The sequence below is a fragment of the Elaeis guineensis genome, chromosome 7 (genome assembly GCF_000442705.2).
Source record: "Elaeis guineensis isolate ETL-2024a chromosome 7, EG11, whole genome shotgun sequence".
Lineage (NCBI taxonomy): Eukaryota > Viridiplantae > Streptophyta > Magnoliopsida > Arecales > Arecaceae > Elaeis > Elaeis guineensis.
The window spans coordinates 77,561,857-77,588,314 of NC_025999.2; the positions used below are offsets into that span (position 1 = coordinate 77,561,857).

Below are 26,458 nucleotides of genomic sequence, written 5' to 3' on the forward strand. Positions count from 1 at the left end.
GACACATATCAAATTGAAACTCAGTACAGTGGCATACCAAATCTCTGTGCACCAGACTAGCTGGCATATCGATATTATATCAGCATGTTATCAATACAAAGTCCCGTGCGGAGATATGGAACCTTGGTTTCAATTTTATACATTCATGTAAACATAGAGGACATCAAGAGGGAAAGCAACGAGTACGGTCTACCTTTGAAAATTACTAGGAAGGAAAACATTTAGGTAGTAGTTACAAACCTGAGAGGAACATGAACCAAATTCATCTGGGACATTGCAAATGCATCTTCTGCATGATCGGCCAGTACTTATCAGACAAGAACATTTTGTTCTACATGTACTTAGCCAAATTTAACCTTTCATCAAAACAAATCTGGTGATATACCTCCGAAGGACAAGTGGAAGGAGGAGCTGGACCGCTCAGCCATGATATATTGGAGGTCTTCAAGAGGCTAGCTTGGGTGGGTTGGAAGCAAGAGACATTTAATGGATAACATGATCTGGCATCAGTAACCGAGTAGAAAATTGGGTCGCTGGCATTGGAGGGAAAGGAGAGAAGGGCGCTGAGTGAAGAAGCCTTGCTGTCCCATTCTTCATCTTGGCAGTGTTCCTTCTTCTTTTCTGAAGATATCTTGGCAAGGTTCTTGGCTTTGTTGCAAATTGTGTAGCCCAAAGTGGAACCGTCAAACTCAGAAGAGTAGTTGGTGACACCAAAAAGCCGGCGATTAGTCCGTCGATGCATCCGACCGGAAGTAAAATGAGGAGCCGGGGAGGGGGATTGCGGTGTCTCAGGTGGAGAGAGACCCATAGAGGAGAACATCACCAGACATACAAAAACAACAATAGCAGCAACTATGATCACCAGTAGGAGAGCTGCAATTCTTTTGGCAGTAACAGTGCCTCCCGTCACAAAGCAGTACCCCACCTCCTGATTCTCCCTCTCTTCCTCTTCTGTCTTTAACCATCCAACTTTCCTCAATAAATACCTGATGGATTGAATGGCCGCCCATGTGATAGCAATTGTGAAGAACCAAAGCCAGACTTTCAAGAAGATGAGCACCATGGGATGGTTAGACTCTGGGAAGATTTTGGAGACGGCCACTAAAAATGCCAAAGCTGTTGAAAAGATGGAAACCCACATTATGCAGATTAGGGACTTCAACACCATCCTCTTCCTCCGAGGGGTCACACAAATCAACAGAAGAATTATGCTCAAGGATGTGAACAATCCCACCATGTCAAACTTCAAGAAGAGTGCAAGTTTGTCACCTAACGCCGCCTCCCCATCCTCCTTAAATCCTCCAGGAGGGTTCAATCCTGCTTGAAATGTAATGGTTGCGATAATGGTGGCCACCACCATCAGAGTGCCTGTGCTATTTTCATTGTTCTTTAGCCGATGGTTGTTCCGGCGCATTGTAGATGCATTATTGGATGGTTGGAAAAATTTTCGGATTCGATGCAAAAAGCTTTTCCCCTCTGACCTGTTTCTTGGATTTAAAGAAGATTCGTTTCTTGAGTTAAGGCCGCTTTGTAAAGGCAATGGTTGCAGCTCTTCTCCTCCTGCTGTTTCTATCCCGCCTGCTTTTCGAATCATTTCTGCTAACTCGAAGTCACCATGCTCTCTTGGCGATTCCAACAATACATCCAGCGGAGTGAAGCCCCGTAAGTTCACAGAATTCACATCGATTTCTCTCTTGCTTACCAAGAACATCAAAATCTGCAGTTCAAAAAAATAAGTGTTTAGAATAACACCGATCCTAGACAGGGGAAAAAGTTCGGGCCCTTGGCTAAAATGGCATTTGAACTTGAGCTGGATAGTGTTCTGGCAACTCAGATAATTTGTGAAATGTTAACTCGATTTTTGACACACAAGTTATATATTCCCATTAAAAGTATGCATTTAGAATAGGATAATGGATTTAGAAATAATATCAATATTGAAAATTCTGCTGTAATTTTTGCTAACAATTTTTTTTTTTTTTTTGTGTTAGAAATGTCTGATGGTTATCGTCAGAAATTGGGTGAAGTTACGGAAAATACCTCTTGAGACATCAGATGAATGTTCTATAGATCTTGCCGGAAATTCCTGCAATGCGGTCCGTAACAAACTTTTACTGGCTGTGCAACTTCAGTAAAATTATTGATTAAAAGCTACTAGTTTAGTGAGTTTTCTAACCAATATATGGCAAAACTAATCTAATCCAAGATGAGCGAACTTATAGCTAGTCCACCAGGTTTTCAACCATATGATTTATTTCAGTGCATACTGTTGCGGCCAATCCCCTCGTCGCCTGGTCGCCGGGAACGAGCGTCTGCAAAAGAAAGTCCGCACTGACCGGAGGCAGCTCCGGCGGAGACCCTCCGACGGTCAAGTCAGAGAGGAGACTAGGCAACAGTAAAAGGAAACAAGGAGCTCAACAAAAGAGAGAGAGAGAGAGCTTGAGAGTTTTCGAAGGGACCTCCTTAGCACTGTTGCCTTCTCCGATTTATAGTAGGAGGTGGTATGGTCCCGCCGTCGGTGATGTAGACAACTGGAGAGTTGTCAAATCGCCAGAGGTTGTCACATCGTTGAAGAGCTGACAGGTCCTAGGAATTAATTTGCGTCCTTGGCAGGACAGTGCCCCAGGCTTCCTGACAGGACAATGCCCCCTGACGTTCGTACGGCGTTTCCTTGATAGGACTGCAGCCCATGCCGCTCATTCGGCGTCTAGAAGGACCTATGGAGGTCGGACGTCAGTTGTCCAAACCGACGGTGAGTCGGTGGTGTCCCATCCGACAGGGAGTCGGCAATGCTAGATCGGCTTTCAGATGATCAGAGGTAGAGTCGATCGGTCTGGCCGATCCGCTCCGACCAAGCACGATCGGTAGTCGCGTTGGTATTGCCCATCGTCGGACAGGCGGAGTCGGTCGGTCCTTCCTTGTGAATAGGTCGGCATCGGGACCCGTCAGAGTCAGTGTCGAGGATGGATCGGCATCGTGACCTGTCGGTGAGTCGGCACTGGTGAGTCGGCATTAGGGTCGGTCGGTATATCCCAACAGTTGCCCCCCCCACTCCTGAGCCTGATGTCACATCGTTGCGCGTTTTCATGCGGGTGGGGCGTTGGGCGAAAGGAGTAGATTTTTTGTAGCGTCATGTCTTGATTTTGCTGATCTCACCAGCGGATGATCCGGACAAATCGACATCATGCATCCTGACGTTTGATGATTTGACGTCGGGTGATCCGATGTCAGGTGACCCAGTGCCGGACGATCTGGTGTCAGACGATCCAGTGTCGGACGATCTGGTGTCAGATGATCCGACGTTGGACGGTCTGGTGTCAGATGATCCCGTGTCAGGCACCTTCTGGGGAACGCCAACCACCGCCTGGCGCCATCTTTGGGAGCGCGGATCACTGTCAGGCATCCCATCGGGGACGCGAATCGCCGTAGGCGATTTAATTCTGAAGCGCGGCCTTCCTGCCACGCGTCGGGGGGTCGTAGGGCCGGCGTTATTCGTATTAATGAAGGCGACATGGCCCGATCTGGGATGGGTGCGCCGAACCGTCGGGCCGGAAAAGGGCCCGGATGCCGCCATGTGTCGACCATCCGGGAGGTCCTCGTCGGCGCGGCCACATCCCGACCGTCGAAAGGCCCTATATATATGGGGCCGCTTGCACTCAAAGCCTCATTTCTCACGGTCTTGCTGCGGAGACTCTGCCCAAACGGTCTTTCCTCCGTCACAGGTAGCTGCCCCCATCCCCGTTCTTCGGAAGGTTCATCTAGAGTTTGTGTTCCCTTTTGCTTTGCTCTTGCTTCCTTTGAAATCTTTTCTTTTCTTTCTCCTTCTTCTCCAGTTTTCCCTTCTTCTTGGTTCCGGTGTCATGGCCAGGACCTCTCCTCGGGAAGCTCGGTCGGGGAACCCGATCGATGACCTTCGGTCGACTCCGAAAGTGGAGGTTTCCTCACTTTCGGGGCCGAATGTCGATCGACTTCGGGATCAGTATCGTATCTCAGAGCAGTTCCGACTCTCTGCCCCTAGGGCCGGGGGACGGGTTAACAACCCGCCCGCAGGCCAGGTGGCTCTGTACGTCGAGGACCTCCGGGCTGGTCTTCGGCTTCCGATTTCGGAGTTCGTTCGAAATCTGCTGGATTATTACGGACTTTGTCCGACGCAACTAGCGCCGAACTCAGTTCGGCTAATAATCAGCTTCGCCCTGTTGTGTCAGCTCTTGCCGACCAACCCTCGGATCTCTCTCTTCCGGACATATTTTGTCCTCCGACCCCACCCTAAGGCCCGAGGGTGGTGACTCTTCAACCCTCGGAAGGGCCTTTCTTTCATTACTGATTTTCCATCATCCATCCACGGGTGGAAGAACCAGTTTTTCTTTGTTTTCTCTTCTTCTCCCTAGGGCTTCCCTTCTCACTGGGGCGTGCCTCGGACCGAGGCAAACGAGAACAGCCGAGTGGAGGCGGACGACCGGGAGGACTTCCACCGACTCAAGGACATGTCGGTACCGAAGCAGAGGGAGCTTGTTACCGAACAAGCCCTCTATGATGCTGGCCTGAGCCTGGTCCCCCGTCTAGGTACCACCCGATCCATCGGTTGTCTTTTCATTTCGCATTTGTCCCCGAACATGCACTGATTCTCTTGTCGAAATCGCAGGGACGCCATCGAGGATGAGGCCGACCGACGTCGAAATCAGACAGTATGCAGCAAGGAAGAGGCTGACGTCCGGGCTGGACCCTCACGACTGTCGAAGAAACCTGCAACAGCAGCGCCGACCGTCGCCGCGTCGGCGGTCGATCAGTCAGAGCCGGTAATTGCACTTTCGGCTCCGACAGTGCAACCGGAGGAGCAACCGGTGGAGGAAACGGCTGAAGGAACGTCGGCGGTTTCGCCGATGGGAGAGGCGTCGGACGTCGTTCGAGAACCCGAACGTCATCCATCGGCACCTGCTACTGCGACGGGGGGTGCTCAGTCAAGCTCGAGCATCCCCTCCTTACCCGATCTACGGGCCTGGGCGACCGATCGGGGGAAAGCCCCGATGGCCCCTACTGACGACCTAAGGTCGGGAAGTCACGCCGCGTCACCTGGCGCTCAGGCCCCCGAAGGAGCGTCATCCCTGGCCGACCACAACTTGGCTAGGAGGCTATGTCAGGGAATCCTCCTCCCAGCCGACGTGGAGGTTTTGAAGGCTCGACAGGTGACCGAGATGCTATCCTCTTTTTACCCGACCATGATCGGGGTAAGTTCTGCCTCGCCTTCTTCCTCCCTTACTGTTATTTCATCTTTCTGATGGTCAGCTCTTGTTTGCAGTTGATTTACACTATGTCCGAACTAGAGGCCGGGTACCGGAGGTTCGGGGACATCCGGATGGCCTGGAAGGACAGGGCGACGGCCGCCGAAGCTGACAAGGCGGTGCTGGTCAAACATTTGAAGTAGTCGATCGATCGGGAGGTGAGGCTTGAAGACGAGATCTCTCATCTCGGGTCCGAACTTAAGTCGGCCCGAAAGGAAGCCAAGCGCAAGGGTCAGACCGCGCACCGACTGCAGCACGAATGGGATGGCGTCGCCGCCGAGCTTGAGGCTAAACGCGAGCAGCTCCGGGTTAGCCTGGAGAATCTCACCAAGATCGAGGAGGACGTGTCGATTACCCAAGCTGACGCCGACATAGCGAAGGCAGAGGCAGAGTCGGCGAAGGAGTCCTTCGAACGGGTGGAAGCGGAGGTGAGGTCGGCAAAGGAGCTGCTGAGTCGGGCGGTGGAGGACTTTCGCGGCTCCGACAGATATCGGGAGGAACTCCTGGAAACCGGCTTCGCATCGTACCGAGTGGGGTACGAAGATGGATGGGATGCAGTCCAGGCTTTGTACCTGGAGTTGGACCTCAGCGGTATCATCCCCCCAGGAGCCGAGGACCAAGCCACGGAAGAAGTGGCCGACCCATCGTCGGGAGACATCGCTGCGGTGGAGGAGACCATTTCAGAGTGGATCACCGAGGAGGAAACGGTCCCGACTCTCAACCCGGCTCTGACCTCCGATCCTGCACCGACCGTCGATCCAATGCCGACCTTCGATCCTGCAGCGACCGTCGATCCAGCACCGACCGTCGATCCAGTGCCGATCATCGATCCAGCGTCGATCATGGTGGATACACCGATCATCCCCGAGCTCTTCCCGGTCGAAGAGATCGACTCCGAAGAATGATCGGGGTCTTATCTTCTTTTTGCTTTTCTTTGCGTACTTGTAACCGTGCATCGGCCCAATTTTGTAGACCTGAATATACTTAAGAAATTTTTGATTTCGTTCTCAACTTCTTTCTCTCGCCTGTCGGGATGTGCTGCGACTTGGAGTCATGGAGTCATAGGGTCGGAGAGTCGCAGACCCGATGTACCACATTAGGACACTTAACGACATCCCAAGTCGTTAGCCGAGATAGTCGATAGCACGCCATAGGTTAGGCAAGACGAACTCCGACCACGAACCGCCCGTCCTAAGGCCTGAGCCGAACGTCCGTCGCTAGGTCGTGAATCGTAGGCCAGAGTCGAACGTGCATCATCCTGGCATGAGTCGGGGGTCGACGGACTTCCAGACACGAGTCCGTTGAGTCGGGCGTGCTAGCGGAGTCGAAGGTCGTTCGCGGGGACGAAGGTCGACCGACCTTCGGGCGCACCCCGATGACCCGAGTGTCGTCCGATATGATCAGTCAGATGGCGTCTGATACATCGTCGTACGACGTCGACGCGTTTGGTTGGGAAAGCGATGGTAAGTCGAGTTTCCACTACCCAAACTTAGGTCGGATACTTACGTCGCGCCGTGTGATAAATGGTGGTAAGCCGAATACCCTTCGACCGATCGCAACCTGGTCGGTAAGTCGTGGACGCGACGTCGGTCGCGTTGGCGCTTTGCCTTTCCCGACCGGGGCCGGGTCGGCAAGTCAGTCGATCGTTCTGCTCGATCATTTTGGTCGAGAGTTTTAGCTGTAGAAGGAGTGTAACTCCCGTCGTCACAGATGCGTCGGTCCTTTAAGCATCTGATGCATCGTCGACGGTCGGTCCGTCGGTCCGCAGTGGAACGTCAAGTCCGAGTTGGGACGTCGGGGACTCGCACCCCTTGGTGAGCGCCGAACAACAGTCGAAGAGTCAAAATTCCAGACTCCGAAGTTTAAAACTGAGTTCGTATTTCAAATGGGGAGATACAGAGTTCACTGATAGTACAATCTCAGATTGTCGGCGTTCCAAGTCCGTGGGATGGCCGTCCCTTCTAGGGTCTCTAGCCGGTAAGCTCTCGGCCCGTAGGTGTCGGCTATCTTGTAGGGTCCCTCCCAATACGGGGACAACTTTTCCCGATCCAGGGGTTTCAAGACCTCCACCTTTCTCAAGACCAGGTCTCCAGGTCGGAAGAGCTTCGGTTTCACTCTGGCGTTGTAGTACCGGGCCACCTTTTGTCGGTAAGAAGCCATACGGAGCTGTGCCTCGCGTCAAAGTTCGGGTAAGAGGTCCAAGTCGGCTCTTCGACACTCGGAGCTGTCCGGCTTGCGATACTGCTCAACCCTGGTTGATGGTAACCCGATCTCCAGCGGGATCATGGCTGTCGTTCCATAGGACAAGCTGAAAGGTGATTCTCCGGTCGGGACCCGGGGTGTCGTCTGGTATGCCCACAGGATGGAGTTCAGCTCCTCGACTCAGAGGCCCTTGGCTTCATTCAGTCGGGTTTTGAGCCCATGCAGTATGGTCCGGTTGGTCACCTCGACCTCACCGTTGGACTGTGGATGCCCGACCGAAGTTAGTCGGTGCATGATTTGAAGCCTTGCACAGAAGTCTCTGAAGTCCTGGTTGTCGAACTGTCGCCCATTGCCGGTAATGATGATGTTTGGCAGTCCGAACCTGAAAATGATGGACTTCTGTACGAAGTCTTCCATCTTCCGCTTAGTGATTTGCGCTAAGGGTTCGGCTTCCACCCACTTAGTGAAGTAGTCGATCACGACGATGATGAACTTTCATTGTCCGGATGCCGGAGGAAAGGATCCGAGTATGTCGATTCCTCACTGGACGAAGGGCCACGGGGCGACGATCGGAGCAAGCTGGCTGGCGGGTCGGTGTTGTATGTTGGCATACCTTTGGCACGGTTCGCACCTCCGAACTAACTCAGCCGCATCCTTCTTCATAGTGGGCCAGTAGTAGCCCTGTCGCAGGACTTTGTTGTTGCTCCTAGATTGATTTTGATGACTACAAAACAGTTTGAAGGGATACAAATATTTTTTATTTGAAAAAGACCTTATGCTCTACAGGGGCAAAATCATAATTTCATCAAAACTCTGATTTGATAGCATCATCGTGTAGAACAAATGATATGTAATCTATTGGTGAAAGTTTCATGGTTTTTGGACTTATATTTTTGGAGTTATGAAGGTTTGAAGTTCATGAGTCGACTCATGAGTCAACTCATGAAACTATGAGCTGATTGGCACGCAAAGATTAGCCATGGCACGCTGGTTTTCTGGCTTGGCACGACCTGTGAGTCGACTCATGAGTCGACCCACAAGGCATGAGTCGACTCATGAGTCACTTCTGCTGTTTTGGACCAAGAAAATCCAGAAACCAAATCTCTGGACTTTGCAACAGAGGTCGACTCATGAGTCGACCCCTGAGGCATGAGTCGACTCATGAGTCGACTCATATGACGGGATTTGCCTGTAACGGCTAGTTTTTGGCTAGATTTGGTTGCTTTTTAATGCTGCTTTTTGTGCTCTAACGGCTCTTTTTCTGCCTAGTTTGTTTTCCTTTGTCTCTTAAGGCTATAAAAGGTTTCAAAAGGTGGAAAACAAAAGAGAGAGATCCAAATATCCAAGAGGCATTCAAGTGATTTGAAAAGAGAAAATCAAGAGCATTCAAGAGGGCATTCAAGTGCATTCAAGAGAAGGTTTTTCAAACCAACTACTCAACATCATACAAGAGCTCATTTAAAAGCCTTCAAGAAGCCATCAATCAAGCTCACCAACTCCTCAAGCATTTACTTCATCTCTCATCCACTTTGAGAAATCCAAGAGGGCTTCTTCATTTGAGTAAAGCGTATTTATTTTATATTCGCTCACTTAAGAAGCTATTCTTGTACTTATTTGTGCTCTAAACTGATTTTATCTTGTGAGTAATTGTTTTTTTTTGGAGGGTTTCCAAAACAAGGAAAGGTTGATCCGAACCTGAAATCGGAGTGTATTGGGTCGGCTTGTACCCGAAAATAAGTGGACTAGCTTGGGATAGCTAGTGTCGGAGTTTCCGACGGTTGTATTCGGGTTGAATACAAAGTATAGTGGATTGGAATTCCCAAGTAGGAGCTTGGGGAGTGGATGTAGGTGCAAGGTTGGCACCGAACCACTATAAATCATTGTGTTTGTGGCATGCTTTATTGTTTCTCTTTAATTCTCCATTATATCCTTGCATTCTTATTTTAAGTAATTAATCTCAAACTAAAGTCTCTCTCCTCATTCATCAAGCTTTTGATATATAATTTTTACAAGTAATTAGTTAAGCCTAAAATTTTTAAAACCCAATTCACCCCCCCTCTTGGGTTGCATAGCTGGGCAACAAGTGGTATCAGAGCCCGGTGCTCTAGCCCTTCTTTGATCTAACAATCAAAGAGCCAAAGATCTATGGCAACCCACGTCGGCACTTCTCTAGCCGAGGGGCAATCTACCAACCGACCTCCACTTTTCAATGGGTCTAATTACACCTATTGGAAAGCTCGGATGAAGATTTTCATACAAGCACTAGACTATGATATGTGGAGTATCATAGTGAACGGTCCACACACACCCACCAAGATAATAGATGGTGAGGAGTCAACCAAACCCGAAAGAGAATGGGATGAGGTTGATAAGAAATTGGCACAGTTAAATGCTAAAGCTATGAATGTTCTTTATTGTTCACTTGATGCAAATGAATTTAATCGCATTTCTACCTGTGCATCTGCTAAAGAAATATGGGATAGGTTAGAAGTAACCCATGAGGGGACAAATCAAGTAAAGGAGTCTAAAATAAACATGCTTGTACATAAATATGAGTTATTTAAAATGGAGCATGATGAGTCCATAACTGCTATGTTTACTCGCTTTACTGACATAATTAATGGTTTGAAGAGTCTTGGCAAATCTTATACTAACAGTGAGCTTGTAAGGAAGATTCTCAGGTCATTGCCAAGAACCTGGGAAGCCAAGGTGACTGCTATCCAAGAAGCAAAGGACTTGAACACTCTACCTCTAGAAGAGCTTCTTGGATCCTTGATGACTCACGAGCTTAGCATGAAGCAACATCAAGAGGATGAAGTCAAAAAGAAGAGAACCATTGCCCTCAAATCCACAGCCTCTCCTGATGAAGAAACTGACGACACAGAAGATGAAGAACAGGATGAAGAAATGGCACTCATCACCCGAAGATTCAAGAAGTTCCTAAGAAAGAGGAAACAGGGGATGAGAAAGAGACCTTTCACAAAAGGGGAACAAAGCAAAGAGAAAGAAAAAGATCAACCCCTTATATGCTATGAGTGCAAGAAGCCGGGGCATTTCAAATCCGAATGTCCACAATTGAAGAAAGGTCCCAAAAAGTTCAAAAAGAAGGCAATGATGGCCACATGGAGTGCGAGCGACGACTCAAGCTCCGATGAGGAGACCTCAACAGAACAAGCCAACCTGTGCCTTATGGCACACGATAATGAGATAATTTCTGAAACCCCTAGTGAATTTACTTTTGAAGAATTGCATGAAGCCTTCAATGATTTAATTGATGAATTGAAGAAACTAGGAATGAAAAACAAAGAACTAAAATTGAAAAATCAGTCTTTAGTAAAACAAGCAGAAAATCTTTCAATTGAAAAATCTACTTTGCTTCAAGAGAACCAAAGCCTAAAGAATGATATTAATAAGCTGAAACCTATAGTAGATAAATTCACCTTAAGTTCAAACAAACTAAATATGATTCTTGAAAATCAAAAGGCCGTATATGATAAGGCCGGACTTGGCTATAACCCCTTAAAGAAACAAAAATTTCTGAAAAATATTTATGTAAATTATTCAAGTAACAAGCCTACCAATACTACTTGTTTTAAATGTGGTAGAATAGGACATAAATCTTACACTTGTGCAAACATAACTGTAAAGAAAATATGGGTTCCAAAAGGAACCATCTTGACTAACCAAAAAGGATCCAAGAAAGCTTGGGTACCTAAAACAAAAACTTGATATTTGTTTGCAGGTGTGTCTAGCATCCCATGGAGAAAACAGGAAATGGTATCTGGACAGTGGATGCTCGAGACACATGGCTGGTGATGAATCATAATTCATCACGCTTGATGCTAAGGATGGAGGGATGGTCACCTTTGGAGATAATGGCAAAGGAAAGATCATCGGGATAGGTAACATTGGTATCACTCCCTCCAAATATATTGAAAATGTTTTGTTAGTTAAAGGTTTAAAGCATAACTTACTTAGCATTAGTCAATTTTGTGATAAAGGGTATAAAGTAGTTTTTGAATCATCTGTTTGTATTGTGACTAGTCCTATTAATGATGGCATCAAATTTATAGGACATAGACATGGCAATGTTTATATGGTAGATCTAAATGATTTAGCCAAATTAGACATGCAATGCCTAGTATCCTTAAATGCTAAAGTTAATGAGACTAGTTGGCTTTGGCATCGTAGACTTGCTCACATTAGCATGCATTCTCTTTCAAAATTAATTAAGAAAGAATTAGTTCATGGCTTGCCTAAACTGAATTTTGAAAAAGATAGGATTTGTGATGCATGTCAACTAGGTAAGCAAACTAGAGTTTCATTTAAATCCAAAAACATTGTTTCAACTTCTAGACCATTAGAGCTTTTGCATATGGATTTATTTGGACCAACTAGAACCACAAGTCTAGGAGGAAAACGATATGGTTTTGTAATAATAGATGATTATTCACGTTTTACTTGGGTTTTCTTTTTGGCACACAAAGATGAAACTTTTAATATTTTCACTAAATTTCATCGAAAAGTCACTAATGAAAAAGGATTTTCAATTCAAAATATTAGAAGTGACCATGGAACTGAATTTGAAAATCAAGACTTTGAAAAATTTTGTGATGAGAATGGAATCGGCCATAACTTCTCTGCTCCTAGAACACCCCAACAAAATGGGTAGTTGAAAGGAAAAACAGAACCTTAGAAGAAATGGCCCGTACCATGCTTTGTGAAAGCAACCTTCCAAGATATTTTTGGGCGGAAGCTATTAACACAGCATGTTACATTTTAAATCGTGCTTTGATCAGACAATTTTTAAAGAAAACCCCCTATGAACTTTGGAAAGGAAGAAAACCAAATATTGCATATTTTCATGTTTTTGGCTGCCGATGTTTTGTATTAAACAATAGCAAGGAAAGACTTGGTAAATTTGATGCAAAATCAGATGAAGCAATCTTTCTGGGTTACTCCTCTACTAGTAAAGCTTTTAGAGTTTTTAATAAAAGAATTTAGTAGTTGAGGAGTCCATTCATGTTGTCTTTGATGAATCTAACGATCTTCCTTCAAGGAAGAATGAGGGTGTTGATGATGCAGATCCATTAATAGAAGGTATGAAGGAGATCACTCTGAAAGATTCAGCCACTCCAGAGGACAAGGAACAAGAAGACAAACAAGATGAGATAGGTGAGAAATTCAAGAACAACCTCAAGGTACAAATGACCTACCCAAGGAATGGAGGTATGTTCACAACCACCCTAAGGAGTTAATTATTGGTGATCCTATGCATGGTGTAAAAACTCGCTCTTCACTTAGAGATGTGTTTAATCATTGTGCTTTTGTATCTCATTTTGAACCTAAAACTATTGAAGAAGCTGAAAAAGATCATAATTGGATTAATGCAATGCAAGAGGAACTTAATCAATTTGAAAGAAATAATGTTTGGACTTTGGTTTCAAGACCTAAAAACTGTTCAATAATTGGCACAAAATGGGTCTTTAGAAACAAATTAGATGAGCATGGTAATGTAATTAGAAATAAAGCAAGATTGGTTGCTAAAGGATATAATCAAGAAGAAGGGATTGATTTTGATGAAACCTTTGCACCAGTAGCTAGATTAGAAGCCATTAGACTTCTACTTGCATATGCTTGCTTTATGAAATTCAAATTGTTTCAAATGGATGTTAAAAGTGTATTTTTAAATGGATTTATTGCTGAAGAAGTTTATGTAGAACAACCCCCTGGATTTGAAAATCATGCCTTTCCTAATCATGTTTTTAAATTAAATAAGGCTTTATATGGATTAAAACAAGCACCTAGAGCATGGTATGATAGACTAAGCAAATTTTTACTAAATAATAGTTTTTCAAGAGGTAATGTAGATACAACCCTCTTTATCAAAAGAAATCAAAATGATATGTTAGTTATACAAATTTATGTTGATAACATAATTTTTGGGTCTACTAATGAATCCCTTTGTCAAGACTTTGCTAAGCTTATGCAGGGGGAGTTCGAGATGAGCATGATGGGAGAACTCACCTTCTTCCTCGGACTCCAGATCAAACAATCAAAAGAGGGAATCTCCATCACCCAAAGCAAGTACACCAAGAAACTACTCAAAAGATTTGGAATGGAGAACTCCAAACCCATTGGCACACCAATGAGTCCCTCATGTAAGCTTGACAAGGACGATGAAGGTAAATGTGTAGACTTAAAATACTATAGAGGTATGATTGGATCATTATTATATTTAACTGCAAGTAGGCCTGATATCATGTTTAGTGTTTGTTTATGTGCTAGATATCAATCTAATCCTAAAGAATCTCATTTGAATGCTGTTAAAAGAATCCTTAGATACTTAAATGGTACTCAAACTTTAGGGTTATGGTACTCTAAGGACTCACAAATAGATTTATTAGGATATTCTGATGCTGACTTTGCTGGATGTAAACTAGATAGAAAAAGTACAAGTGGAACTTGTCAATTTCTTGGAGTTAACCTAATCTCATGGTTTAGCAAGAAACAAAATTCGGTAGCACTGTCTACGGCTGAGGCCGAATACATTGCAGCCGGAAGTTGTTGTGCTCAAATCTTGTGGATTAAGCAACAACTCGAAGACTTTGGAATTAAACTTAATGAAACACCAATAAGATGTGACAACACAAGTGCCATAAATCTATCTAAAAATCCTATTCAACACTCAAGATCCAAACATATTGAAATAAGACATCACTTCATAAGAGAACATGTTCAAAACAAAAATATAATTCTTGAATATGTTTGCACCGAAAATCAATTAGCTGATATATTTACAAAGGCCCTTAGTGAGGATAGATTCTGTGAAATTAGGAGAAATCTAGGAATTCTTGATCCATTTGCCTGAATTAATTTTCAAATTCCAATGATTTATGGTCAAAATTTCCTAAGAGCTCAATTTCCAACACCTTTCTTGGTCCCAAAAGCTCAAGTTTTTCATTCTAAAAACTCATCTTAGAGCTAAACTCCTTCTCCCCAAATTTCAAATTTTTCTGGAATTTATTCACATTTTTCCTGATTTTCTGAACTTCATGAGTCGACCCCTATGAGTCGACTCAATGGCAAACTTGTAATTCCCAGCAACTTCCAACGGGCTGAAGGGTTTATATTTTGAATTACTGTTCGTGAGCCGACCCTCACGCTCGTCTTCCTCCTTCCGAAATCCATTCTCCCTTCTCCCATTTGCTCCATTTCCAAGGCTTAAGCTTGTGGAACTCCTCCCGCCTCCTCTCCACCGCAAATCGCCACTCGGGAAAGGTTCTTTTGTGACCTCTTCCCTTGTTCTTCACGGTTGGAGCGTGCCCTAGCACTCCACCGTCCCTCTCAAATCCACTCATTCTCTCCTCCAAAACCTCAAATCACTCTCTTGTGATCCTTCCTCCACTCTCTCACTTGCTCCTCAAGTCTCCTCGCTGGTATTGAAGAGGTTATGGCACCAAAAATGAAACTTTCCCAAAGGAGAAAGTCTGTCCGGGAACTTGAAGAAAGTGTCAGAAGAAAAGGCAAGCGGCACAGTCCTCCTCTGCTCCCGTTCCAGCTTCAGTTCAAAGTCCTTCACAGTCTTCTCAAACCCCCAGTAAGAACCCTCTCTCAGATAGAAAAGTAGAAACCGGGAAAAAATTGACTTCCGGTTCTTTGAAAGTGAGGGATTTTCTTTAGCAAGTAAGATCAAAAATCAGGGATGGAGCTTTTACTGTTCACTCAAAGAAGTCACCTTTGTTGACCTTGTTAGGGAGTTTTATCAGAATCTTATTTATGGAAATGGGTCAGTAACTTCAACTGTGAAAGGGATTGATATCTGTCTGGATCCTGTCATTTTAGGAGAGATTTTACACTTACCTAGTGAAGGTTATGCATACATGGAACTCCCCGTGAAAGAAGAAGGTATAAGTGTTATACTTGGAGGAACCTACCAAGGGAATTTGAACAAACTAGAGGCCAAGATTTTACCTATAGAAATGAGAATCTTACATCAAATGGTCACAAAACTTTTCTTCCCTAGGAGTGGTAGGCACGATCTTCTGTCAGGCAGGGACATATGCATTATGTTTCACATTATCACAGAAACCCCCCTAAACCTCCCAGCACTTATGATAGAGGCCATGAGAGAGACTCTGAACAGATCTAAGGCACATTTGCCTTATGGTATGGCCCTGACTAGAGTTTTCAGGAGGTTTGGAGTTAGTTGTGAGGGGGAGGCTCCCACCAAACTGTCTCATGTTGATACCTTCAACCTACACACCTTGCATCGAATGGGGTTCACAAAAAGTGGTGGTGGTTGGATCAGGGGAGCTGAGGAAAGAACAGAAGAAAGAGCAGAAGAGAGAGCAGAAGAAAGAGCTGAGGATACAGCAGGAGTCAGAGCTGAAGAAGAAGAAGGTCCATCATCTCCTGTTCATGACTTCAGGGCAGCTTCACCAGATATACAGTTCTTTCCGGATCCAGAGGCTGGCCCTTCTAAGTTTACCAGGATACCCACACCTGTGCATCAGCCAGAGAGCAGAGCACCTCCGCCAGAGTTCACACTGTCCGATTATCAGATTGAGCGGATTGCACAGCGTATGGTCTCTTTGATGTCGAGTCAGATGAGCAGTACTTCATTTGCACCAAGGGCTACTTCTACTGATCAGACTTTGACTCCCCACATCTCCACAGTATATCAGATGATGGCAGATCAGTCCATGAGGATTCAGCAGCTTGAGGATACTGTACTGAGACTGACTGGCAGAGTTCTCGAGTTACAGGGGCAGGTCTTCGATTTGGCACACCCTCAGCCTCAGGAGTCTACGATTGAGGTCACTGATCTCACTGCAGAGGCCGGCAGACTCAGAGGAGCTCTTGAGGGCGGTTATGAGTTACTGAGGAAGGAGATCAGAGGATCAAGTGAGCAAGCTACTACTCAGTTCACTGCACTTCTCCAGGCTGTCTCCAGGGCACTGACTGTACTTGACTCCATCAGACTTACCCTTTCAGTTCAGTCCCTAGCTTCTCAGCGTTCTCAGCCACCCAGTTCCTCCCGTTCGCCTGCTCGTGCCAGTTCTTCCTCTCGTGCCAGAGGCAGACGGGGTCGAGGATGCATCTCAGATCCAGATCCATCTGCTCCTTATCATATTTCTGATGATTCTGATCATTGATCATTTCTAGATCCTAGGTCTTAGTGTTTAGTCCTCTCTAGGATCTGTATTTTTGGGGCCATGTATTGACATGAGCTAGTTGACTTTGTATGATACTTTTTATGTTACAATCTATGTACTGAAACAATTATGGCTTTACCTTTGGAATGATGATTATCTTACTTTGGTTATATATTCTCTTTTGTGAAATATTGTCTTCTCTTTATGGTATTATCATTTTATGATTGCTGTTAATAGTTGCTTCATTAAGGGGGAGCAAACCCTACAAGAGGAGAAATTAAAGAATGCTTCAGAAAAAGGACTTAACCTTGTTTGATGATGTCAAAAAGGGGGAGAAATTAAACACAAAGAAATCCATCAAAAGCAAACACTACAAATTATGAGAAATTAATACATTGACAATTTTAAGTACAAATGCTAAATATACTGCAAATAAGTACCTTTTAAAATTACTCATACTCTGATTTGCTGTAAACCATTGAATATGCTTTGATAGGCTTTCAAATTCCAAACCCACTCTGATATATTGAATACATTGCTCTAATACTTTGACAATTTTTTTTACTACTCCGATACATTACTCAATTTTACTCTGATACATTGAAAAACTGTTTTTATTACTCTGATACTTTGTAAAATTTTTCTCTGATACTTTGTAAAATTGTTTTCCCTACACTGATACATTGCAAAATTTTCATTTCTCTTGCTCTGATACATCTTAAACTTAAATGCTCTAATACTCTTTCCAAATCAACTATTCAATATGCTTTGGCACACATGACTAGTTTTGAGAATTGAGAAAATTTTTCAAAATACAGTTTGCTCTGATAATAAAATCAAATTTTCTGCTCTAACACCAAAATAATTATCCAATGAGCATATCTTCCAATCTTTAAGCAAATGGACAAACTATTTATGCATACAACCATTTGTATCACATGCCAAAAGAATCATACTCTTTTCAAGCATATGCACCTAAAATACAATCTGTTGAAATTCATGATTCAGAAAAATGCTTTTGTTCAAATGTTTTGTCATCATCAAAAAGGGGGAGATTGTTGCTCCTAGATTGATTTTGATGACTACAAAACAGTTTGAAGGGATACAAATATTTTTTATTTGAAAAAGACCTTATGCTCTACAGGGGCAAAATCATAATTTCATCAAAACTCTGATTTGATAGCATCATCGTGTAGAACAAATGATATGTAATCTATTGGTGAAAGTTTCATGATTTTTGGACTTATATTTTTGGAGTTATGAAGGTTTGAAGTTCATGAGTCGACTCATGAGTCAACTCATGAAACTATGAGCTGATTGGCACGCAAAGATTAGCCATGGCACGCTGGTTTTCTGGCTTGGCACGACCTGTGAGTCGACTCATGAGTCGACCCACAAGGCATGAGTCGACTCATGAGTCGACTTCTGCTGTTTTGGGCCAAGAAAATCCAGAAACCAAATCTCTGGACTTTGCAACAGAGGTCGACTCATGAGTCGACCCCTGAGGCATGAGTCGACTCATGAGTCGACTCATATGATGGGATTTGCCTGTAACGGTTAGTTTTTGGCCAGATTTGGTTGCTTTTTAATGCTGCTTTTTGTGCTCTAACGGCTCTTTTTCTGCCTAGTTTGTTTTCCTTTGTCTCTTAAGGCTATAAAAGGTTTCAAAAGGTGGAAAACAAAAGAGAGAGATCCAAATATCCAAGAGGCATTCAAGTGATTTGAAAAGAGAAAATCAAGAGCTTCAAGAGGCATTCAAGTGCATTCAAAGAAGGTTTTTCAAGCCAACTACTCAACATCATACAAGAGCTCATTTAAAAGCCTTCAAGAAGCCATCAATCAAGCTCACCAACTCCTCAAGCATTTACTTCATCTCTCATCCACTTTGAGGAAATCCAAGAGGGGCTTCTTCATTTGAGTAAAGCGTATTTATTGTTATATTCGCTCACTTAAGGAGCTATTCTTGTACTTATTTGTGCTCTAAACTGATTTTATCTTGTGAGTAATTGTTTTTGTTTTGGAGGGTTTCCAAAACAAGAAAAGGTTGATCCGAACCTGAAATCGGAGTGTATTGGGTCGGCTTGTACCCGGAAAACAAGTGGACTAGCTTGGGATAGCTAGTGTCGGAGTTTCCGACGGTTGTATTCGGGTTGAATACAAAGTATAGTGGATTGGAATTCCCAAGTAGGAGCTTGGAGAGTGGATGTAGGTGCAAGGTTGGCACCGAACCACTATAAATCATTGTGTTTGTGGCATGCTTTATTGTTTCTCTTTAATTCTCCATTATATCCTTGCATTCTTGTTTTAAGTAATTAATCTCAAACTAAAGTCTCTCTCCTCATTCATCAAGCTTTTGATATATAATTTTTACAAGTAATTAGTTAAGCCTAAAATTTTTAAAACCCAATTCACCCCCCCTCTTGGGTTGCATAGCTGGGCAACATTTGTAAGCCAAGGACTTGCCCCCCAAGTGATCGCCACAGATTCCTTCATGTACTTCTCTGAGGGCATAGTCTGCGTCGGTCGGCCCAAGGCACTTCAGCAAGGGAAGGGAGAATGACCTTTTGTATAGTCGGCCGTCGATCATCACATATTGGAAAGCCGCCCACCGGAGTTGTTTGGCTTTCGCGGGGTCTTCGGGGGTAGATCCGTCGATCAGGTACCGAGCGATCGGGTCCATCCAGCTCGGCTCTATCGCTAATGCAGCACCTCTTCGACCTTGTCGATGCTCGATCGTTTAAGACTTTCTATGAACGTCTGGCCCAAGGTGCCGTAGTCGGATGTTGCGAGCTTGGAGAGCGCAACGGCCCGAGCATTTTTCGTCCTGGAGATGTGGAAGATCCTGAAGTACTTGAAGGGTGCCACGAGATCTTTTACTTTTTGGTGGTATTTGGCCATGGTCGGATCCCATGCTTCGAACTCGCCTTTGACCTGTCCGACGATCAGTTGAGAGTTGGAGAAGACTTTGAGTCGGTCGACCCCGAGCTCCAGTGCCAACCTCAAGCCTGCGATGAGCGCCTCATATTCGGCCTGATTGTTGGAGGCCTTGAAGTCGAATCGGAGGGCATGCTCGGTAACCACTCCCTCTGAGTTGGTGAGCAGGAAACCGGCCCCGCTCCCTCGAGCGTTGGAGGCTCCGTCGATGTGCAACACCCAGGTTGAATCGGGGTCACATTCGGGGGTCCCAACCTCCTCGGGGCTCCCTTCTTCCGATGGTCGGTTGGTCGTCGGGCATTCAGCAACAAAGTTGGTCAGAACCTGGGCTTTGAGAGCAGGTCGTGGTCGGTATTGGATGTCGAATTCGCTCAGTCTCACAGCCCACTTCGCCAGCCGTCCCGATGTGTCAGGGTGGTGCAGGATTGCTCTTAGAGGTTGGTCGGTGAGGACCACGATAGCATGTGCCTGAAAGTACGGACGGAGCCGCTGTGCTGAAATGACCAGAGCAAAAATTATTTTCTCTACCTTCGAGTACCGAGTCTCAGCTTCGTGAAGTACTTTGCTGACATAATATATCGGTTGGTGAACTCGGTTCTCGTTCTCTCGGACGAGCATCGAACTAACTGCCTCCGGGGAGGTAGCCAGGTAAAGGTACAGGATCTCCCCGACCTCCGGCCTTACAAGTAGGGGCAGAGAAGCCAGATATTTCTTTAGTTCCTCGAAGGCTTGTCGGCACTCGTCCGGCCAAGAGAATGCTTGGCTTGTCGCAGGATTTTGAAGAACGGGAGGCATCTCTCGACCGACCGAGAAATGAATCGGTTAAGCACGATGATCTTTCCGTTAAGTTGCTGCACCTCCTTCTTCGTGTTCGGATGTCGCATATCGATGATGGCCTTGATCTTCTCGGGATTGGCCTCGATTTCTCGTTGCGAAACAAGGAACCCAAGGAACTTCCCCGAGGTCACTCCGAAGGTGCACTTAGTCGGGTTCAGCTTCATCCGGTGTCGTCGTAGAGTGCGGAAGGTTTCTTCGAGATCCCGCACATGATCTAGAATTTGCGCACTCTTCACCAGTATGTCGTCGACATATACTTGCATGTTGCACCCGATCTGGTCTTTGAAGACCTTGTTGACAAGTCGTTGGTAGGTGGCGCTAGCATTCTTCAGTCCGAAAGGCATTACTCTGTAGCAGTAGAGGCCCTTGGCGGTCACGAAGGTGGTGTGTTCCTCATCTTCGGGCACCATCCGGATCTGGTTGTACCCGATGAAAGCATCCATGAAGCTGAGCAGTCGATAACCGGACGTCGCATCCACCAGCTGGTCGATCTTCGGAAGTGGAAAGCTGTCCTTCGGACAGGCCCGATTCAAGTCGATGTAGTCGATGCAGATCCTCTACTTTCCATTGATTTTTTTCACCATTACGATGTTGGCGAGCCAATCGGGATAGGTGGTCTCTCTGATGAAGCCTGCCTCGAGTAGCTTATCCACCTCCTCGTCAATGGCCTTCTATCTTTCAGGAGCAAAAGACCTTTTCTTCTGCCTTACCGGCCTCATCGCTGGGTCGATGTTGAGTCGGTGTGTCATTGTCTCTGGGGGAATTCCCGACATATCCACCGCCGACCAGGCGAATACGTCGGCATTGGCCTTCAGTAGCTCCGCCAAATGTCGTCGCTCGGGGTCGGGTAATTGAGACCCGACCCACACCTTTCGGTCGGAATTCTTCGCTATTGAGATGGGAACGAGCTGTTCGGTCGGTTCACCCCGCTCTTCTTCTTTCCGTTGGTCCAGCTTGTCGACCGTTAGGGGGCCCTTCGATTCGTCGCTTTGAGCAGAGATCTGAAAGCATCGTCGGGCGAGCCGTTGATCTCCGTGCATCTCTCCGACTCCATTTTTGGTCGGAAACCGAACCAGGAGATGATACGTCGAAACTATCACCTTGAGGGTATTTAGTCCGGGTCTTTCAAGTATGACGTTGTAGGCCGAGGGTACTTGGACGATCGCAAAAGTAAAGTGGACTGTGCTTTATCGTGGTTTGGCTCCAGCCGTCACAGGCAGGGTAACCTCTCCTTCCACCGCGATAGCATCTCCAGCGAAGCCTATCAGGGGTGTAGAGACTCTCTTGAGTCGGTCGGTCGACAGTCGCATCCGGGAGAAGGTTGAGTAAAACAGAATGTTCGTTGAACTTCCATTATCTACAAAGATTCTTTTTACATCATAATTTGCTATTGTTGCCGAGACAACAACAGCGTCATCATGGGAAGTTTGGATGCCCCGAACATCTTCTTCTGAAAAAGTAATTACATCATCCGGACGTGGCTTCTTCATCGGCTCCCCTCCAGCAGACGTCCCCGGGCCCAGTCGTTTGGAAATCATATTGATGACCCCGATCGTAGGTTGGTTATTCGTCACTTCTTCAGTCGGCTGGGGTCGTTGGTCGGCGATGGACCGGGTCAGCGGATTCCTCCGAAACTTGCCGAGGTATCCCCGACGTATGAGGGCTTCGATATCATCCTTAAGTTGGATGCATTGCTCGGTATTGTGGCCGTGGCCCCGATGGAATCGACAGTACTTCCGCCGGTCGAGGCCCTTTGCCTTCAGAGGCGGAGGCCATCGCAGGTACTCTTCACCTTCGATCTTCATCAAAATCTACGCACGAGGAGCAGAGAGAAGAGTGTAGGAGTCATACCTGGGGCGTGTCGGCCTTGGGCTCCACCGTCGGGGCGACCTCTGGTTCCGTTGTGGGGGTGAGACCCGACCGTCGGTCGGGGGCCTGCTAGGCACGGTAGGGTCCCGACCCTTCCTTCGCTTCTCCTTTGGGCCCTTGGGCTCGGTCAGGCACCGGTCGGAAGCTCCTTCATCCTTGCGCATGTACTTGTATGCGCGCTCCAGCAATTCAGCGTACGTTCGGGGGAGGGTTTTGTCCAGGGAGTAGGTGAATCGGGATGCCCTCAGCCCGTGCTTCATGGCCGAGATGGCCATGTCTTCATTGAGGTCCTGAACCTCAAGCATGGCCGCGTTGAATCATGCCACGAAGTATCGGAGCGTCTCGTTTTCTCCCTGTTTGAGGGAGAAAAGGCTGTCCGACATTCGCGGCGGCTTCCGGCTGGTGCTGAAGTGGGCCACGAAGGAGTGCTCGAGCTGCCCAAAGGAGTGGATACTTTTCGATCGAAGATCAGAGTACCAGGCCCTGGCAGCTTTGGGGAGCGTGGTGGGAAAACCGATGCAAAGAAGAGCGTCGGTTGCCCCTTGGATCGTCATGAGAGCTTTGTAGCTCTCCAGGTGGTCGATTGGGTCAGTGGAGCCGTCGTAAGGCTCCACGTGCGGCATCTTGAACTGACTGGGGATCGGCTCGTCGAAGATGAGTCGGGAGAGAGGTTGGGCGGTCTGGAAGTCAACGTCGTTCGAGGACTTCTGCCCGTCCACCTGCAACTGGGCAAGCCGACGGTCGATTTTCTCGAACCTGCGTTCGTAGTCGTCAATCCGTCGGTGCTGAGAGACCCCGAGGGTGGAGTCTCCCGACGAATTCGAGAGGGAAGCAGACGGTGTTCGCGGTCGCTTCTCCTTCCTCGCTCGTCCCAGCTGGAAAGGAGATGGCCGTCGAGACCGATGGGTGTCACGCCGCGGGCGCCCCTCCTTCCCTCGATGGGAGTGCTGTGGCAGGTGCTCCGGAGGAGGCGACGGAGATCGGTGCGGGTGTCAGCGGCTGCTCCTGGAGGGCATCGGACATGCCGCCGGTTGCTCGACCAGTGAAGGCGACAATCGGATCGGTTGTTGCTGAAGGCTTTTGACCGCGTCTGTCAGCACGATCATCTGCCGTACGATTGCCACGATCTGTGCCTCCGTGGTCATCGCGGGATGCGGAGAGCTAGGTTCCGCCATGGAGGGTGGAGGAGAGGCCTCTTTCCGACGGAAAGAGTGCCTCGCTGATCCAATGACCCTCGATCGCTGAGCTCTTGTCTTTGTCATCTTGAATTCCGTGGGGGCTATAATCCCTGGTGCTGTCGATCGTGTACAAGCCCCTACCTGGTGCGCCAAATCTGTTGCGGCCAATCTCCTCATCGCCTGGTCGCCGGGAACGAGCGCCTGCAAAAGAAAGTCCGTACTGACCGGAGGCGACTCCGGCGGGGACCCTCCGACAGTCAAGTCAGAGAGGAGACTAGGCAACAGTAAAAGGAAACAAGGAGCTCAACGAGAGAGAGAGAGAGCTTGAGAGTTTTCGAAGGGACCTCCTTAGCACTGTTGCCTTCCCCGATTTATAGTAGGAGGTGGTGTGGTCCCGCCGTCGGTGATGTAGACAACTGGAGAGTTGTCAAATCGTCAGAGGTTGTCACATCGTTGACGAGCTGACAGGTCCTAGGAATTAATTTGCGTCCTTGGCAGGACAGTGCCCCAGGCTTCCTGGCAGGACAACGCCCCCTGGCGTTCGTACGGCATTTTCTTGATAAGACTGCAGCCCATGCCGCTCATTCGGCGTCTAGAAGGGCCTATGGAGGTCTGACGTCAGTTGTCCAAACCGACGGTGAGTCGGTGGTGTCCCATCCGACAGGGAGTCGGCAATGCTAGATCGACTTTCAGACGATCAGAGGTAGAGTCGATCGGTCCGACCGATCCGCTCCGATCGGACACGATCGGTAGTCGCTGTTGGTATTGCCCATCGTCGGACGGGCGGAGTCGGTCGGTCCTTCCTTGTGAATAGGTCGGCATCGGGACCCGTCGGAGTCGGTGTCGAGGATGGATTGGCGTCGTGACCCATCGGTGAGTCGGCACTGGTGAGTCGGTATTAGGGTCGGTCGGTATATCCCAACACATACATATTTATTTTTCCTTCTTTGAGATCATAAAAATCAGCCACTAGGTTATATGGGGGTAAATTACACATTGCAACATAGCTACACACTCGATAAATTGTAAAACTTTAGAGCAAATAATTTAGAACACTTCTTTATCTTATTTGGATTTATTAAATTTTGATACAAAACTTTAGAAAATTGTTAGCTTTGTGAGAGATTACAGTTTGGTTTATTTATTTAAATTAAAATTTAAATGTTATTTATTTAAATTTATGTCACTGAGTATTTATGATATCATAATCAAGTTATGCCGTGCATACCTCATTGAAAAATTTCCGATGAGTATATAGCAGTTGCCGCAATCTCAATCTGTGATCTCGGATCAAGGGCATGATAAAAACTTAGAAGGATTTGGCAACCTAAGCTAAGCTATTTTTGGACCCAACAGGCAGAACTCAAACCTGGTTCGACTCTGTAATTAAGTTCACCCAAAAAAAAAACTCATGCAGAGTTAGTTTTTTGCCGGATCCTACTAGGATAGGAGGGACCCAATTAGGGCAGATGCATGTTTATATAATCTTCAATTTAGATGAATAGTATTCATATAAACTTGCCAACTCTGCTCTCAACAGCCAAAAAAAAAAAAAAATCGTACAAACAAGAAGTTATATATGTAATTCATAGATTTTTTTTTTTTGGCTGTGAAAAATTAGCGAATAAATTATTGAAAAACGTGTAATAGTTCAAATAGTTAAATAGTTTCGATTATTTTGTATATCAAGAGTTCTTCATTTAACTATTCAGCCAAAGGAAAACTCAGCACAAGTCAATTTATTTTTCAATAATGCAGACAATAATGGTTGCAGTTTCGTTGATTGGATGAATGCCATACCTGGAGTTGCTTTCTAGCGACAGCGAGGTGCAAGATGGTGTTTCCCTTCTCATTCTGCGCGTTCAGGAGCTCACCAGTGTCGAGCCTTTCCACCAAGAATTCGACAGCTTCAGAACAGTTCGAACTCACAGCCAAATGGAGGATGGTGTCCCCTTGGCATGTCTTTGTACGTGCAGATTCGGAGCGTGCATCTAGCAATTCCCCCAAAACATGAACCCTCCCTTTCATTGCTGCGGTGTGGATCGGCAGCAGACCAACTTTGTCTCGCGCAAGGCAGACGTGGGAGCCCAATTCCCTCAGCAGCTCTCGCACGACAGCTAGGTGCCCATTTGCCACAGCCAAGTGCAACGCCGAGAAGCCATCCGCATTCAAGTCTTTGGCAAGCTCGGGCTTCCGAAGGAGGATCTCCCTAACAAAATCAGCATGGCCCCGCATGGAGGCGATGTGAAGGGGATTGTTCGGGATGCAAGGGGTGGTGCTCAGTTTCTCAAGGAGAAACCTGTCTTCTTGAAGGAGCTGGTGGAGTTCATCCAAGTCTCCATTATACGATGCTTCCTCTAGTCTAGGATTCATCGACCTCCTACTGGCGGGTCGTCGGTGCTCTTTGTAATAAAGAACTCCCGTTCGATATACATACCCATTGGTTCGGTCGGATCATGGAACAAAATTTGTAAAAGAGGCAGTTTCTTGGAAAGGCCTTGGTGAAACTTCGTGAGCCCTATGTTTATTCATCCTCATCCACCAAGCAAGTGGAAATGCCGTCAGCAATTTCAATGATGACGTGGATGGGGTCCCTGCTTTTGGACGAAAAAATGATCGATTTTTTTTTTCGCAACATCAATATGATGTGATGGAAGCATGATGTGATGCTGTGATGGAAGCATGAGGTTGAAGTGCTTTACAAGCTGTGTAATGCTTGATCCAACTGTTGACGTGGAGAAGAAAGAAGATGCAACCCAAGCCGGTCATGACACGGTGCAGGAAGCTTCAACCAGTTTGAGCCAGGAAGGTTCCGGGAGGATGATCATAATCGAAGAATAACCGTGCAAGGCCTTCTTATCAAAACGCTAGACTGTGTCAAAGTGGACCGGAAAAAGACAGCTCGATCGAAGCACTCCTGGTCATCCCTCCCTCCTGCTTTCCCTTGTGTTGAGTCGCGCCATACGTTGTTTAAGTTCACGGGATAAGTCAACTCTCTTGC

The 26,458-nt window shown here is 46.5% G+C and overlaps 1 protein-coding gene across 2 annotated transcripts; it reads right to left on the reverse strand.

Annotated features, from left to right (window-relative positions):
* Positions 1-25,928, reverse strand: LOC109506082 (uncharacterized). 2 transcript variants are annotated; one of them, XM_073260831.1, is made up of 3 exons: positions 25,258-25,928; positions 386-1,717; positions 1-289 (listed from the first exon to the last, which is right to left on the reverse strand). In XM_073260831.1, exons 1-3 carry the CDS (start codon positions 25,828-25,830, stop codon positions 263-265), a joined length of 1,932 nt encoding a protein of 643 aa, XP_073116932.1. In that variant the 5' UTR covers positions 25,831-25,928; the 3' UTR covers positions 1-262. The 2 variants fall into 2 exon arrangements, with proteins under 2 accessions (XP_073116932.1, XP_019707271.2); XM_019851712.3 differs by having other exon boundaries at positions 1-1,717.
* Positions 25,929-26,458: the final 530 nt, after the last annotated feature.